Source organism: Toxotes jaculatrix, chromosome 10 (assembly GCF_017976425.1).
Source record: "Toxotes jaculatrix isolate fToxJac2 chromosome 10, fToxJac2.pri, whole genome shotgun sequence".
NCBI classification, from domain to species: domain Eukaryota; kingdom Metazoa; phylum Chordata; class Actinopteri; family Toxotidae; genus Toxotes; species Toxotes jaculatrix.
In genome coordinates this window covers 9,255,632-9,274,214 of record NC_054403.1, presented here as the reverse complement: position 1 = coordinate 9,274,214, position 18,583 = coordinate 9,255,632, and the positions used below count along the sequence as shown (strand labels likewise).

The 18,583-nt window shown below is 44.5% G+C and overlaps 1 protein-coding gene across 1 annotated transcript in view; it reads left to right on the top strand.

Moving 5' to 3' along the window:
* tenm2 (teneurin transmembrane protein 2) overlaps positions 1-18,583 on the top strand; it is a 149,912-nt gene that overhangs the window by 90,952 nt on the left and 40,377 nt on the right. Inside the window, exons 4-5 of the mRNA XM_041047853.1 lie at positions 6,871-7,102; positions 14,989-15,227. Of these exons, the coding sequence (XP_040903787.1) occupies positions 6,871-7,102; positions 14,989-15,227 (471 nt within the window). The remainder of the gene's footprint in view (positions 1-6,870; positions 7,103-14,988; positions 15,228-18,583) is intronic.

Genomic DNA, 18,583 nt, shown 5'->3' with positions numbered 1-18,583 from the left:
GTGTAGCAAAGACAAACTAGTTAGTTTCCTTGGCTCGAAGCTTTCTCTTTCATCATCGGACACTCTCTTGTTGGCTGTTAGAGACCCTGTGTGCTTATATCAGCACTTTGCAACTATTCCTCTCGCCCATATTCATGCAAACACACACATAAACACACACACGCATCTGCACTGATGAGTTTATTCATCAGCATTCGCATTTATCCTCAACAATTAGCTACCGTGGGTCTCCTCTCTCTGCCCCTCTCTGCCTCTCTTTCCCCTGTTTCTCCATCCCTCTGTGCATCTGCACTTGTAATCAGCAGATATATTTAGCAGAGGCCTGATGGGAGGGAGAGGGGTGGGCTGAGAAGTCCTAATGTGATTTTTGGTGGAATACAATCTATTGTTAATGGCGTTAGGCTCTCCTTTGATCCAGTATAAATCTTCATTAGGGAAGGCCCGGGTCCCAGGTTCAAGAGCAACGTGATTAGGAGGCTTTTAAAATGACGTTACATCAGCCTTCTAATTGGTTTACTGTTTGCTGGGGCAACATCAATCATTAGCCCAGTAACCGCACAGCAAATAAATTCACTCTGCCACTGACACCCTAATGGCAGACACTGGCAAAGAGGGAGAGTGAGGCTCGCAGGCACACTCTCTCTTTCTCTCATTCTTGTTCACGTACACCCACACTTTCTGTTCCGGGGCTTCTTTCAGTCTCTGCTGAGCTTGTACACACAGACAACGAGCAAGGGAGACAAAGAAAGAAGAAGAAAAAAAAAAAAAAACGACTGAGAAGCAGGAAAAAGAGGCACAAAGAGGCAAATGGGAGCACAGATAGAGAAAGCCAAACTTTGACTTTTGAAGTTGTTTAATGAGACATCTTGCATAAAAAAGAGAGAGAGAAAAAAAAACATTCAAAGTGCACCAGTAAAAATAGATGGAAAATGTGTCTGATAGGGAGACAGAGACCATGAGACATAGGGAGTCAAAGACAAAAGGAGATGGGGGCATGTGAATAAAAAAGGGTAAGCTGATGAGAGCTTAGAGGGTGAAAGAGAGATATTTGGATGGAGGAAAAACAACACTGAGATGAAATTGCAAATTGCCACGTTTCCCAGCCAGGACTGCTGATCTAATGGGTGCAGAGAGAGTCCTTGGCTTTGGGCGTCCATTAAAATCAACCTAAATGAGTTTAGAGTGGCAGCCTGGCACTGCATAAACACATCCTGGCATGTAGGAAGACACAAGAACGGCTGCGAGGAAATAAAACACCTATAATCGGCGGCTGTTTATGCGTTTGCTGTGAGAGTGCATGCCTTGTCTGGATGTGTGTGTTTTGTGTGGTCCTGTAGAGAGTGGACGCTGGGCAGGAAATGAGCCTTACCAAGCCAGGCAGAAACTGACCACAGCGAGATAATCCTCAGGAAGCTGCATGCTGTGTGTGTGCGTGTGTGTGTTTGTGTTTTACATGCATGCGTGTTCTTGTGAAGTAGTCCACCATTACCTAAGCTAACAGGTGGACAGACATGACTTGTGTTCCTAGTGAAGCATGACAGGTGAATGGGAACGGAACGCTGTTGCAGAGGATTGGCTGGGAATTGGGTCTGCGAATGTTTATATGGGAATACTGTCTGGCTCGGAGCACCTGTCTGGGAACGCTCCCCCAGAACGCCGGGAGAGCTGAGACGACCAAACGGAGCGTAGCAGATCGCTCCTGGAAAGAGCTAGCATTAGTGCTGTCTCTGGCCATTCATTATGCATGGGGAATGCTAAGCTATTTTTAGCTCGAGCCTCTTCTAAAGTGGCTAGCTATCCGCTGCCAGGGAAGCCACCTCAAGTCACTGCCGAAGCAATGAATGTTTAATGGCTTTGTTGAAACAAATCTGCAGAAACAAAGGCACAACAAAGATGCGCTCCCTTCTTCTGCGCTAATGTTATGCTTCTTAATGGCGCTTATGTAAGGGTGACATTTGCGTAACAGTGGGATGATTTGTGTGTGTGCGTGCATGTGTGTGTGTGTGTGTGTGCGTGTGGGTGAAATGCACACATGCATTTCTGCTCATGGAGACTGTTTGTTTTTGGCTGAATTTGATGGCTCTTCTCTGGCGGATTATTGCCTCCTAATTAGACAGAGATGACTAGCCAAGGCAGAGGCGGTGTGTGTGTGTGTGTGTGTGTGCGTGTGTGTGTGTGTGTGCCTGCATGTGTGAATGTATGTCTTTAACTTCTTTTTTGTTCCTTTGCAAATTAACCCCTTTTTGGCTGTGTGTGTGTGTGTGTGTGTTTGTGTGTGTGTGTGTGTGTGTGTGTGTGTGTGTTTGAATGTGTGGTGCCTCTTAGTTTCACCTCAAGCTCTCCTTCCATTGTGCTCAGCCTCTGAGCTCTGAGAAGAATGACAAATGAGGAGCAAGTGACATTCTGAGACAGAGGACATATGAAGCTGGGGCACATGGGAATATACCACCTTAAAACCCAGGCAGCATAGCAATTAGCTCAGAGGGAAGGTGCATGAAAAACAATGGAGGGTGGTGTTTTAAAAAAGAAGGATGGAAGCAGAAGAGATATGGGGCGTGAAATAAAGAGATGGAGAGACAGAGGGAGTGAGGAGGACGGAGCGAGGGGTGGGAGCTGAACACTGCAATGATCCCTTTTTAACTGCTGAATGGGCATTTCAGCAGTCCTGCACTCACGCACACACACACGTAGATGCACACGCCGCCCTGCGACTTTTCTCTGTTAACCACAGAAAATGTCAATAAACAGTTTGCCCATCCAGGGCTACAAAAACAAACTGCCTCGGTTGGTTCCTGCTGCCAGTTGGCCACACACACGCAGACACACACACACACATACACACACTGTGAGATTAATATGGTGTGGCGAGCCCCTGCCTCTCACTGAAGTGTGTGTGCGCAGCGTGCTTTGCAGGGGCGGCAGGTTAGCAGACAGGCTAATACTTCTCTGCTGAATGAGGCTCCTTTGAATTGGCGAGCATAATGAACTTCCAGGGATTAGCCCGGGCCAAAACCCACCAGCTTACAGCTATAGTCCCCGCTCTCCAGTCACAGGGGACCTTGGACAGAATAAAGTGGGTCAGGCTTCAGCAGCAGTCAGAAGGGCTCTGAGCTTCTCCACAAAAAGTGACTGCGAAAACAACACAGAGAGCTGCTGAGAAAATCTTTTCATGATCGCTGTTTACTCACACTGTCGAGTGAAAGAGAGAGGAAAGAAAGGAGGGAAAGATAAAGTGGAATAAATTGTGATCTGCTTGGCTGCTCCCTAATTGCTCTATTTCCTTGCTGCATGTTTTGTCTTTTATCAGACCAGGTCCCTGGTAAAACCGTTGTTCCTATTAGCCTACCTGCGGGTTGTACTTTAGCAACCGGACAATTCATCTGACTGAGTCTCCTATCTTAATTCATTGGACCCATTTACCTCCAGCATACTTGTTACTGTGCGCTGCCTCTGTTCCAGTGGTTAGTCAGATTTGTGTTTCTGTGGCCAAAACAGTCTGTGGCTTTCTTCAGGAGTTTTTTTTTCTCTGTGTGTTTACAAAGACACAGCCTTGGTACTCAGGCGGCCCCCATTTCTCAAGATGTTTGTGTTTTCTCTGGCAGTTTCTGAGGATTGTTTTTACATATTTGAAAATGTACATGCGAATGAATTTCTTTGACATAATTTTCATGCACCGTAGCAGAAAAAAATCAAGCAATCAGATGCAAAATGTTTTGCAGAACGTTTAGAGAGATTTTTTTTAAGCTCTTACTACAGGCTTTTTTAAGCTGTGTGCTTCTACAAAAGATAAGAGTAAACATTAGTAGTGAGTCATTTTTTGTACTTTATTCTGAAAGTGAAGAATAAAAGACAATCACTATCTATCATGTAGAGATCTAGTTCTGTTAATCTAACAATACATGACTATTCTGATGGTCCCATGAGGCTTTGAAGAGAGTAAATGCACAGAATCACAGGCAGTACTTTCCTCAGGATTTACATTTTTCTGACATTATCTTGTGACATGTAATAGAATTTGCTGCTAGATTATAGATAATGGGATTTCCATCTTTTTTTTTCTTTTTTTTTTTTGCAAAGGGAAATGTTAAAATCTTTATTACAAAATGTAGTAGGTGTGAATCTCTGCAACAGTAGAGGATATAACTCAGCCCCTGTCTAACAGTGTAGTGGCTGGATTGTTCAACAGTGCACTCTTTCTCCAGTGGTGTTGGGTGTCATTCACACACACACACACACACACTCATGCACGCAGATAGACAGACATGCCCACACACTTGAAGAGACTTGCACACACACTAAGGCCACAGCAATTCATGGAAAACTGAGGCTATAAAACCGTGTATTTCTCTTCCATACAAGGTGTGCCATATATTATTCATCTGAATTTGAATGAAAAAACTGTTCAATATTTATAGCAGGAAAGTGAACAAAGGCGAAAGGCATGCATTTCTGTACGCAGATTTAAACATGGGAGACAGCGGGATAGTGTGTGAGTATGGGAGTGCCTACTTTTATTTTTTGCATCAGTCAGACTGTGTCCATGCCTTTATGTGAGCGGGCTCCCCCCCCCCCCCCCCCCCCCCCCCCAGTATATGGCTCTGTGTTGTGTGTATTGTTGCAATGCTTTAACTAGATAAAAGTACTTATGCAGATAGGGTGTAGTAGGAGCTATTTCACATTTAATGGGACATCGCAGGGAGGGGAAGTCAAGTCAAATTTATTTATAAAGTGCTTTTAACAAACAAGGTTTATCTCAAAGTGCTTTACATCTCAGCAAAGGACACAAACAAAATGCAAATAAAAGCAAGATGAAAGAGAGGGAAACAATCCTCAGGAAGAAATGAGGCTGAATACAAGGGAGGAGGAGGAGGAGGAGAAATGAAACGCTCTGCATACTTTAATTTAAATTTATACCCTGCATATATGATGCAAGACTTTAGCTTTTTTTTTTTTCCTGCAGGTGTGTAACCGCAAGTATGTTTGCATATGCAAGTGTGTGCATGCGCGGATGTGTGTCTGTTTCTCCCAAGAGCATCTTTGCATGCGCAAACAGATGTTTTGTGTCTCTCCCGTGTAGCAGAGGTCAGGCCCCACCATCGTTCTCTCGTCTCCTTCCCCTCTTCCCCTGTTCTCTTCTTTCACAAGCATCTGTTCTTCAGGGCCATGTGGGTGACACCTGCGTCCCAGTGGCGGCGCAGAGGAATCAGGTCACCTTACAAACTGGTCACCATTACAGCTGCACTTGTAAAGGAGCTCATTGCCCCCCCCCCCCCCCCCCCCCCCCCCCACCACCACCACCAATCTGCTCTAAACACAGATCGTGCAGGAAGGAAATGAGGAAGCAGGAAATTTAGTTAGCACGTGAGGAGACATAGTGTCATAAATATATTTTATGCCAGGATTTATTTGCATGGTGTAGTTGCTACGTGCATCTATGCTCTATTTTGCCTTTAAGTTTGTTTGTGTGTGTAAAGTTGCTATCATTTATGCCTCTTAGGAATCTCTTGACTGACAAATATCAAAGCAGAAGAGCCAACAGGAGAGTGCAGCACATCCACTGGCCTCTCCTCTTCTCACACACTATTTCTTTTTCTTATCTAATTCAAGAAGAGATGACAACTGGAGGAGGTCAAGTGTGATCACGCAGCTTGACAAAGCAGTTGCTTTTGTTGTTTTCACCCCACACGTATGTGGGCATATGTGTGCGCTTACTCCATCCTTTGATCAGTATGAGGAAGGCAATGTGCAAACAAACACAATCATTATAATGTGTTCCACGCTGAGATGTGTAAAATAATGATGAAAGTGAGATGTGTAGTAGTGATGAAAGGAAAAAGCTAACTGTGTTGTAAAGCCAGAATTCAAAACCAAATGTAACATAAATGACTCTGTGTGTTTTGCAACAATATCAACCTGTGTGTTCAGACAGCATTAGAATAAAGGTGTGGACAGTTTGTCGTGACACGTGAAGTTATTTCTTTATTAAACATGTGGTTTTTGATCAGCTGTGCAGTGACTACGTGCACCTGTCAATGTGTGACCAAAAAATATGCTAATGCTCTGGGAGGAATGCAAGTGTGTCCAGCTCTCCTATACTGTATCGTATGTGGTTTATTGATTTTTCCGTACGAACCCACATGCAGACACGCACACACATGCTGAAGACAGGCTCAGATCCCACACTGATTCATGGCGAGTGAGAGAGACGGAGATATAAAAGGTGATGTGTGAATCGGTGTTCTTGTCTGAGTCATCCGGGTTTGTTTTTCAGCTCTCTCACTCAACAGTCCATTAGCTCAGTGTTGGAGGGGCCGGTATTGGATTCTAGCTGACATGTTCTCCCAAGTCTGTGAGCAAGCACGCTGTGCTGAGTGCTCTAATATTGCTCACACACACACACACACACACACACGCATGTTCTCTTAGCTGTGAAAAAGAAAACAGGAAAGAAAGGGTGAAAGTGAAAGAGGGACAGGAGAGGACCTGGGGTCGGAGGACCTGGCTAAAAATAAGACAGACAAAATATGAACCGCAATGCAAAAGCACAAATATCAGATTTCATGTATCTATTTAGCTGGAACTTCCCACTAAAATAAATTATTGACCATTTGAGAAATATGACACCTCCTCTGAACACAATGATCCCTGATGCAAAAGTGGCATATAATGGAATGTAAATGAAACTAGTTGCTAACTGAAGAGTTATACATACTAAGAAATAAACACAAAATATCCAGTAACATTTCTCTACTTTCAAATTTGTGGCATTTTGGAATGAAATCCTTCGCTTGCTTTGTCTGAACCTCCCGTGGATTTCCTCCACAAAGAAGCATGGCTCTAAATTTGCTCTCTGTTCTTGTCTACTTCCAGGGGCTGCCAACCACCACAGTCAGTCCACACTACGGCCTCCACTGCCCCCTCCGCACAACCACCACACCTTATCCCACCAGTCTGCCAACAGCCTGAACAGAAACACCCTGAGAGGAGGACGCAACCCCATTCACGCCCCCGCCCCGGGCACTGGAGATGGGCCGACCACCCCTGAGTCCGTCCAGCTACAAGACAGCTGGGTGCTCAATAGTAACGTCCCGCTGGAGACCAGGTCAGAGGAAATTTTTGGCTGTTTTTACACTTGACAGGTTCAGCTGATGCTGGTATCTTGAGCCAGTTACAGTAGGCACAGCAGTGTAATAAGCCTGGAGTAATAAATAGTAAGGAATGAAAGGTCAGAGTCATGCTGCTTCAACAACGTGCAAGTGCATCAAAATTAAAACACGTGGCTGTACTCCAGCACAGTTTTATTCACCAAACAAACAAAAAAAATCGGGCAAGATAGATTAAAAAAAAAAAGTTTTGTGCATTAATCATTAATTAATTATTTCGTATTGGCAAGAATTTGTGAAACATGTTGTGATTCTGATGATATATGCTTACTTTCTTACTTTACACCCCCAACAGCATTTTTTTTTTCCATCCAATAAATCACTGATTGTCTCCCCCACAGTAAGCTTGCATTTTTAGCATTCACCTGAGAGACTGTTGTCATCTGTTGGTCATCTAGGACCATGATGCATAGCATGAATGTCCTGGATCAGGACATTCAAAAAGCAGCAGAAGACATGAAGTTTTCAGGAGCAGCTCAACAGTTCAACTGATTTGCATCAGCATATTTTCTTTTTTTTTGGGGGGGGGTGGGGGGGGGTTGTTTGTTTTTTTTGCAGTGTCATTTTTATTTATTCATCTAATAGACAGAAGTTACACTTTTTAGTTCAGTGAGCAAACATAATACTTCTGAATATCATGTACAGAGTGTGACTGAACATCTCCCCTCCATCGTTCTAAGTAAATATATGAACCTTCTAACCAAAAAGAAAATTGCTCTTGGCCACTGATTCATAAAAGTGTGTTGCTGGAATGCATTCTCTTACCTCACCTCCAAGCATAACACATATAAAAAGCTGCCATGTGTCAAAATTATTATACATGCATCCTGGAGTGAGGGAGCAGGAAATACAAACCATTTCACACATCCTACACATCTGCTTTTGCCAGTACACAAAGAACATTTACCAGGCAAACAGAGCATTCATGCAGGGTATTACTATTCATGAGGCATGCAGTGAGAGGGACGCTGCACACGCTCACTCTGTGAGCATTTACTCTGCAAGCTGTAGTTGTGTTTCTCCTGCTGGGCGCTGGGGCTTCCAGCTCTGATGGTCCCGGATAAGCTCCCCAGAGTGCCGGCCCTGTGCAGTATTTATGAGGCCCGGCCATGTTTAATTCAGCCCTACTGATCTCAGGTCTATGCTCAACCTGTGCTTATGCATTGTGCCGGTATGCATGATGGGTAAGAGGAAATGTGGTGTTAAATTTCCACTCGCAATTCTTTATTTAGGCCTGTGTTTCCATGGTGACACATATGCCATAACATAGTCCAAGGAGAGGGGAAATCTTTCTGACCTCTGCTGTTGCAAGTGGTGCAGTGATCTTTGTTGATACAAACAGAAATTTATAAATCCTCTTTCCATACAGGCTGTTGTGGTTGCCATCTTTACAGATTTAAATGAAGCGACACGAGCATTCACACACTCTGTTGAGCCCTCTGCTGTGCCAACTGGTATTTGGTCATGTTCAGGTGGTGGGGTTGGGCATGGCTCAGAGCCTGTTGCAGTGAACGGAGCCCAGAGCAGCACACACAGTTTCCAGCTCCACCCTCCAGCCCAGATTGGACCCTCCTCTCTGGTCCGTGCGATGGCGGAGGCTGGGTGGGCTGGCTGAAGCTGCTGGAGCTGGTGACTGGGTCAGAGCCAGCCGGACTGAGCCAGAGAGGCACACCATCCCTGTGCTGGCAAACCACATCCTCCATCTCATTATAACCAGAAGCTAGGAGATGATGAGCACACGTGTGCATGTGAGGGAAGGAAGCGTGTGATTGTGTGCATTTGTGTGTATGTTTGCATCCGAGCATGTGGATTTTCTTTGACTGCGACTGCTCCCCACTGTAATCATATGTAAATCTTGGCATTTGTTGTCCACTCGTTATAGTAAATGTGTTTGTATGTGCACGCGCGTGTGTGTTTTGGCTTGACCCAATAGTGTGACAGCGCTGAGAGGATGAAGATTGATCACCTAAGAACACCCCGGGGCTTGGATGACTGGCAGAGAAAGAGAGAGATGGAAACAGACAAGGGAGGGTGGGGGGGGGCGTGGGGGGGTGCAGTGATATAGCAGAGAAATATAAGTCAGGAGAGTGAGAGAGGGGGGAAATGGAAAGGAATGGTTTACGGTAGAGGAGGGAGAGATAAAGAGGGAGAGAGAGGGAGAGAAATGGAGGGAGGTGGTGATTGAAGGAGATTGTTTTCTGTGGAGTGTGTGTGAGAGAAGATAGAAAGGCAGAGGAGGGAGATTGGGGCCCGTAGAACATGGATACATTTACCGGTGTGAGATAAATGACTATAGATGGCTGGTGCCACTCAGTATGTGTGTGTGTGTGTGTGTGTGGGAGCAAGTAACAGGGAGACAGAATGAATTTCTCTGTGTGCATGCGAGTGCACGTGTGTGTACATGTGTTTCAGGATTTTACGAGAGAGCACCTGATTTCCAATCGGTCCCTGGGAGCCTCTTGGCTAGATGATGCCAGTTTCAATCTCTTTCTGTGATCTCAGGACATTCCCCTGCACCCCCAGCTTGCCCTGCTGTGGGCCACAGCTCTGGGGGAAGAAATAAGCTCACCGAGAGGGCTGCAGCATCTCAATTTATCTGGAAGGAGCAACGGAGGGTGGGGAGGCCTGGTGGGTTTGCTGTAGGAGTCTTTCAAATGCATTACTGTGGGGACAGATTCGAAGATGCTACCTGTGTGAACCACAGGGGGTGAAGAAGAAGAAGAGGCGATAAAGAGAAAAGATTCATGCCCAGCCTTGTAACCACTATTGTAATATGCATATGAGAACTACATGATATCATGCACGGTTTATTAATGATATGACCTTGAATTCAAACAGCACATACTGTAAACATAAAATCCAATCCAATATCATTATGCAAAGCACTACACCGCTACCCTAAATAACTAAGCTCTCGTTTTTCATTTCTCTCAGAAACTGATTTTAAAGAATATGCGTTAATACACATGTGAGGCACTGTAGAGAATTTTATCAGTTATTTAAATGTTGTCAGCAAAGGCTCTGAGTGTAGTGAGAGCAAAAATGGAGTTAGACACCTTTTCCTGTTTTGGAAATATAACCACTGGTACAACACCGACTTCACCTCATTTGATCCGAGGATCCATACCCCAGATTTTAGGGTAGTTGGACCTGAGTGGTGGAAGGCAGCTTCGGCTCCATGGTGTTAACGAGCCAGTTGGGGTTGCTGCTGAGCTAATATAACACAGAACCAAACCCCCTGACACCCCCAGCTCAACTCTGGTTGATTTTGAAATGTGTGTAGGAGGTGCACACAGTGCATGTTCCAAATTCTTGAACCACATACGGTTTCCCCAGCCCTTCATCCTGTCCAGTCAAAGCTTCACTGATGATGAAGTCCAGCTGGATAATATGAACTTTAAGCTAACTTTGACTCAATGCAGACTCTAATTGGTAAAACGAGTCCAACTGCTGACCAAACTAACTTTTCAGCATGCTGCTCTGATTAATTACTTCGCAGTGAAAAGTACAATGTGATCAATTACTCAATTCACGCTGCGTTGAATCAGACAGATCCTGACACATCTCATCTACTTGATGATGGTTTAAACAATCACTCATTAAAGATGTGTCTTTTTCTATGCCATTGAGCTTAATAAGCCTAATATTATATTTCATAAAAATGTAATTAGCAGAGGTATTCTTTATTCAAGTGAGGTGGGGCACCTGCGCTGGAATACACTGCTGGAAATCCTGTAATACATATAAATATCAAATAAAATAACTCGAAAGATGCGAGCAGTAAGTAAACAGTTTTTTACTTACTGCTCGTCATATTTGACCATGCATATAGTCTGATTTTGTCTACTGAGGTTTTGACATATTCACATTTTGAACACATGCTGCTACCTCAAAACAATTGTTTCTTTAATCAAGAAAAAAAATTAAGAAAAAAAAATCTTAATTGGTGCAATATCTCAGGCTTTTTTTCCCTAAGAAAAAAATTAAACCACTGGGTACTTGAGTACTTTATTTGATGCCTTGTATTATTTTTGTTTTATTTTTACAAACATTACTCAGCCTCCAGATTTTGTCCTTCTTCAAAGCAACACTCAGCAAATGAATGGCCATTATACCGCATCCATCTGCCCATTATTGTTTCCTACAATTGTAGCAGAGAACAATTCTCGTGACACCATCCTTGAGCATCCTCCACTCCCCGAGCCCTTTGTTTCATTCTCGGATCTGACCGTTTTTCAGTCACCCCCATACCGAGTCGACCTCTGTTAATTGTTCTCTACCTCTGATGACGGTTCTCAGGGTGCTATCCTGAGCAACCACATGTTTGTGAGAGATGAGAAAATAAAGAGCGTGTGTGTGTGCTTCAGAAAGCCCGTGTGTTCGTTCGCTCAAGGGGAATGTGAGCTTTGACTTCCTGCTAATTACCCAGCATGCTCTCTGTTCTGTGGTTAATTGTCCAGGTCCTCTTTTCTCTCAATGGGGAACAGGGTTGGAATGGAGTGAAAATGCATCCTCCCTTCCTCTCTCTTTCCGTCTTCTAATCTATAGCCTCGCTCTCCATCCTCATTCCTTCTCTGATGTCACTTTTTTTTTTTTTCTCCTCCGTGAGGATGCAAATTTAATGTTTTGGTAGCACATATAGGGCAGTCTCATCAAAGGGAGCCCACATAAATTTTTATTGTTTTTGCATGCGTGGGCGCCTCTGTCTGAGTCTGTGCAAATGTGTGTCAGTGTGTGAGTTAGTGTCTGCTTGTTCTGCAATGTGTGTGTTGCATGTGTAAGACAGGATGCATGACAGCGAGGTAGCAATGGTTAGACTTGAGGGAGGGTGGACTACTGCTGGCAGCGCGGGGTAGGGGTGGGAATGGAGGGTGGGGGGGTGCTGGTTCAGGGGGGGTCCCTGTCAGTTCTCTCTAATTATGTATGACGTTTCCATGCTGGACCACTGTCAAAAAAAACCCACAATATTCACACACGAATGCAGACACACACATACAAGCAAACCCACACCCCAGCCTAATGATACAGAGTTGTGATTGCCGGCTGCCTGCTATGATAGAACCCCTCCATAGTCATCCGCAACATAAATCAATGTCAATTACCTCCCCAGAGCACATTAGACACTTTCCATTCCTACTCGTAATTAGTATGGCCCATAGACATATTCCCATCCCACACCAAGCTCACAGTGGAGCTTCTGCACACAAACAACAAAGCCAGGGAATGAAGTGGATTCACTGCACACATTCAAATACATACCAGCACCACAACTTATATACATTGTGTCGCATGGAATGCAAGTAATTCACCATCTCACCCTGTGTTCACGCACACATTAATGGAATTGTAATTAATTACCGCCGGCCTTGCCATCACAGGCTGCGTCAAGCGCTGTGAAAATGAGTAGAAGCGAAGACACACGCTGCTTGACCTTGGACTGTATGAGTGTGTTTGTGCCAGTACACATGCGCGCCATGCATTTGGGAGCGTGTAGGTTTATGCATGCATATTAAAATTGATGGCTGTGACACTGAGAGCGTGGTATTTTTAGACAATCACCTCATATTTCTTTGCGTGCCATCTCCTTGTGCTCTTTCAGCCTCTGTCTAGAGGTTTTTTTTTGTTTGTTTTTTTGTTTTCCTCTCTCTCTTCTCTTTCTCCTATTTTCCTTGGCATCACGCGGCATACCTGACAGATAAAGGGGGGAGGAAAGAGGAGAGAAGAGGTGGAAGAGGAAAAAAAGATATGAATCCAGCAGGATACCAATGCAACAATCAGTGGCATGAGATGATGAGAGAGAAAGACAGAGGCAGAGCACAGATTGGCTGAATAATTGATAAAGAGTGGGACGGTGCTCCCAAACCAAATCTTCATGCTCTGAGCACATCACCTGTTTTCAGCAACTGTTTTTAGACAAGCAGACACATGTACAGACATGCTGTTATGAAACAGCAGTTATTAAAGACATCAAAAGGACAGGAGACCACACAGCAAACTGCCTTCAAGCACCACGGTATTTTAAATAGCAATCATCAGATGCGGCTACAGCAGTGGGTTAAAACCGTTCACATTAGCCTAGTCTGAAGGAAAGAGACAACGAGCACTGACGCACATTCGTGCACACGCTGCTGCTTGCATTACTTTACCAGACCAAAGACTCTATCTGACATACTGCCTGAGGTGAGTCACATGTCATGGACTCGAGGCAAACTTGAGTCACAAATCTGGTGACTTTAGACTCCACTTGACTCCACTTGACAAAGAAATCGCCAGTAATTCGACTTTGACTTTAACACCAATGACTCCTGACTCTATGCGCCACTTTATTTTTTTTAAGCCTTTTAATTTGGAACGATTTGCTATCCTCCCAAATCTACATCCTCCCCGTTGGAGCAGACAGATAAAACTTGATTTTTCAGACTAAACCCATTCAGATATAACACTATGCAGTGGCCAACAAAAAGAACTGCCGGTGGCTAGCGTGAGCTGTCTGTTGTTGATAGGTGCCTAGCAGTAAAGTTAGCTTTGTCGTTCCTAATCCCATAACAATTTGTTTTCTGACTACTGATAATGTGTTGACAGATCTCAGGGATTACCTTGGTAATTAAGAATTTTTAAAAGTAAGGCAAGTTGTAATAAAGTTATAAGGCAACACTCCATGGCTCCAGTCCTCTAACTTCCTTTTGAGGAAGTAAAGCCCAGACAAAATGTCCTCTCTTTGGAGGAACATCCTGTGTCCCAAGGTCAGAAACTCACAAGGATGGAAGTACCAGAGTTTGCACGCCTACACACACACTCAAAAACACACAAACAAGTAAGTCCCACAAAGACAACAGACAAAAACTCCCTCGCTTCAGGCATCTTTGAGGCAATAGATTGACCTCGCCTCCTCTGATCTGTCACACTCACCTGAGGGCTTTCTTGTGTAGTACCACCTGGAGTCAGTGCAGGGGCAGAGTGCGTCTTGCAAAAGTTGTTACAAAGGTGTGGCAAAAGTTGTTCTTACTGTGTCCTTGGAAAGTTTCATCAAGTGCAGTTTTTCATTTTCTCACTATGGCAACAACGTTCCCTCAAGGTCAGATTAGAAAAGACATCTGAAGGTAGGAGTGACTGAATTGAGACGTTACAGAAAGAACATGTTGAGCAACAGGAATATGTGCAGTACAAATGTATGTGAGCAGGAGTGGAGTGGCAGCAGGGCGAAGAAAAATGAGAGAATGGGAAATGGGGAGGGGAGGGAGAGTGGCAAAGGAGATGCGTTTGGTGAGCAGGTGCAGCGATAGCAGAGGATAATGGGTAATATGAGTAACGGGATGATGGTTCAAATCCCTCTCTTATCCTCTCTGTGAGCTCTGACCCCACCAGGGCAATGAAGACAGGAAAGGGGGACGGCACTGATCCTCCGCAGACAGTGAGAGCAGAAACGAAGCACATCGTAAGTGGGGTGAAAGAAGGTGAAGCGAGGGAATGGAAGGGGAAAAAAGAGAGAGAGAAAAAGGTAGAGGAGGAGGAGATTAAAAAGAGACCTTGAACTGGAACAGGGCTCAATTGGAGGCACATTCAGTTAAAAGATGCTCAGACCCATATGGCAGGAAGGGGTCATCAGAAAGAGATATTAGACAGAAGCTTGCACATATGTGACCCTGTTATCTGGACCCTGATTGGGTGGCAGATTGGTGTGTCCACTTCATATTTACCTTCCTGCAGAGCTACCAGACCTTATCTTCCACTTAAATCAAACAGAACCAGCTGATATTATAGCATCATTTTCTACCTGTTGAATGACGTTTTCTCCCTTCTGTTTTTTTTTTTTTTCCATCTTCAGGCACTTCTTGTTCAAGACGTCGTCGGGGACCACTCCTCTCTTCAGTAGCTCCTCCCCCGGTTACCCTCTGACCTCGGGAACGGTGTATTCTCCACCGCCTCGCCTGCTACCCAGAAACACCTTCTCCCGCTCAGCCTTCAAGTTAAAGAAGCCGTCCAAGTACTGCAGCTGGAAATGTGCCGCAGTGACAGCCATCGCAGCTGCTGCCCTGCTGGCCATCCTACTGTCCTACTTCATTGGTAAGTGGAGTGGATTAATTATATTTTATAGGTTTTAATTAGAGGGCTAATGCTGAAGAATTCAACACTATACATAGCCAGTCAAATGCTGGAATAGTTATTTGGAAAGATGAACTGACACAGACACATAACAGAATTACCACTGAATGAACGTTATATCTTTTATTTCAGGTTGGTTAGCCCTGTTCGTTTTGCACTGACCCACAATACATGAACTTTGCTGTCATTTGTATGCATCCCACAACAGAACGAAAAAGTGTCAAGCTAACGGCCTGTTATAAATACAAAGCAGATTCTCGAGGCATGAGCTTTGTCACTGCAGCCTTGTGCTGCACTGTCAAAATCAGACTCAGCAGGAGCCTTGGCCTCCACTCGGCATCAGTAAACAGCCAGTCAAACAGACAGGAAGATACATAAACCGCGGCATGCTGGGGCTGTTTCCGTGTGCAGGTATCAGTCAAAGTAGGAAACCTAACAGACCCACCAGGGAAGAGGATGTTTTTCACTGATCTGAAGCCAGTGAGCGATAGTCAAACTCAAAGGAATGGCAGATACTCAGAGGAGAGCACTTACTGAGCACCTCAGGAAGAGATTCCGATGACTGTCTACGGCTGGATCTGTGGGTAGACACAGAGAGAGAGAGACAGACAGAGTGTTGCTGAGAGCATGTGGGAGTGTGTGTGTGGGCGTTGATTTTATTCTTTCTTGACCTTATTCACCGGACAAGAGAACAGAGACCTGTGTGTCTGTGTGTATGTGAGAGAAAGAGAAAGAGAGATGGGAGAGACAATAGCAAGAGAACATATGTGTACGTCTGTGCGTATGTGTGTGTCTCTTTTGTGTGAAAGTGTGTGTGTGTGAGAGAGAGAAAGCGAGACAGGGGAGACAATAGCAAGAGAAAGAACATATATGACATGTATGTCTGTCTCTTCTGTCTGAAAGGGTGTGTGTGTGTCTTTTTGTGTGTGTGTGTGTGTGTGTGTGTGTGTGTGTGTGTGTGTGTGTGTGTGTGTGTGTGTGTGTGTGTGTGTGTGTGTGTGAGGGTGCAGATGTGTCACTGAGCCCTTGATTGGCCTCTTACCCCAGAGACCAGAGTCAACAGATGGGGGGATCTTAGGAAACAGTGGCATCAGCAGAAAGAACAACCCCCTCATCACCTCAACATACATTATTAATATAATTTTACATTATTTATATATATATATATATATACACACACACACACACATATGTATAGATATATATATGCATATATATATTTCACCATCCATCCATCTATCTGTCCATAGTGTGTATATCTGTGTGTGTGTGGGCTTGATGCACCACAGCTTGCTTGCCTGGATGTGTCCAAATGTGCACTCAGGTCTGTGCCTGTGTGCATGTGTCCATATTTGTGTGTGGATCCCTTCGCAGTGCCCTTGAGAGTGGTGTGTGTCCTCCAGAGCAGATCAAGGCCCCTTGCCTGGGGCACAGAGACAGATCCGTCCTCTCCTGAGCTTTACACGGTCACACTGCTCTGGACAGCCACATATGGAGCCACGAAACCGGAGTAGGGAGGGGAAGGAAGGCCACAACCACCACAAAGTTCACAACGCCTCCCCAAAGATACTTGAGGGCATGGATGTAGTGGAGCATAGAAACAACCAAAATCTCAGTTTATCCCTCTTTTTATTTTATAAGCTACATAACGCTCACTTGGGGCTTCACTGACACAAATATTTGTTTTAATCAGAACATATAATCATTAATAATATTAGGCTGACAAATGTTTAGTAAGGATCTAATCAAGAAAATAAACTGCAGAGCAACTGGTCTATTTTTACTGTCTCATCCACAATTTTTTTTAATACTATATCAGCGTGAGTGCAGCATGTGGGTACTTGCCAGATACTTACAACTTGTTGCCTTCCTCTAACAATAGTACCTGTCTGTCTTAATAATTGGTAGCACTGGCTTGTTTGCCGTATTAAGAAAGTACTTTATTTATAGCAAGAAAAAGACTGGTAGGCATGCTACTCCAAATACAGTGTGACTCGGCTCTATAATGTTGCATTGTTATAATGGAATTCAGAGAGCGAGGAAGAAGGGTTGCTAATACATCTTCCTTTAAGCTCCAATTTCTGTACATTTACTGTTTTGTAATATGCCAAACGTCAGTGCTGTGCCACCAAACTTAATTGTCCAACTGGCTAGAAATTGTTAAGCTGAACAAGGCTGAAATGATACTTTAACGTTATTATTACGTTTGCTAACTGTGGGGCCCCTTTTCATCTGCCGTGAGGAAATGTTTTTGCTCTGGTGTTTTGTCTGTGCTGAACAGAGCTGTAGCAGTGCTGCCAAGCCTGAAACCCTTGTGTTTACCTAGCTTTTTGTAGCGTTAATCGTGCAGCGAGTTTCAGTCGGAAGAGTTCACTGCTCATAAGGGGGATTTTGTGGTGCCTTGTTTGTGTGTTATGTGTGTGTGTGAGAGAGCCCGGCGCTCACTGGGGGGATTGTGCCGAGCACCCAGAGCCATGCAGCGTGAAGAGGACCCCTCTGAGGCGTCCGCCCAGGAGCCCACTCATAAATTACACCAGGACACATGTGCCTGAACAGCATTTTTATTTTATTTTATTTTTTTTTTTCTTTTTGTGCGTGAGCGTTCGTGTATGTGCGTGAGTACTTATTCTCCTAGAACAACCTATGATATGTGTGTGAGTACAATGTGTGTGTCTGATTGTGTGGCTTTGAGGGTGTGCTGGCCTTCAAATGATTTTTTTTTTTTCTTATTTTTCAGGACCATAAATATAGCTTCAGAAACTGCTCTACAATCTTCCAGAAACACACACACATGCACACACACTGAGAACCTTTTAGAAAGGCAGGACTCAGCATGCTTCAGCAGCACGGTAGACAATGTCGCTTTGAAGCTTATTCATTGTGTCCTACTGTTAGAATGGAGCCATAATAAACACACACACATAGCTACACAAAAAGGAAAAAAAAAAAAACACGTGCAGCGGTGTCCCTGTACATTTCTGTACCTATATGTGTGATTATATGAGTTAGAGAGAGTTTCTTAGCATGTGAGGACAGACAGCATGTTTGGTTAAGCGATTAGCTCTCAACTCCAGCAGAGTGTGGCCTCTTCTTTACGTGTGAAGGAATGACTGAACGGATGAAGGGAGGAGGATAAACGAGAGTGCTTGTTCTTCATTCCCCCGGCGTCTTGTTTGCTTGCTCCGCGTGGAGCTCCAGAGCCAAAGGAGAGGTGGTTGCTAGGATACAGGTGAACGGTTGGCATACAGGAGGGAAGACAGGTCCGTCATTGTGAACGGCAACCTGGAGAGAGCGAGATAGAGGAAGGCAAAGGGAGA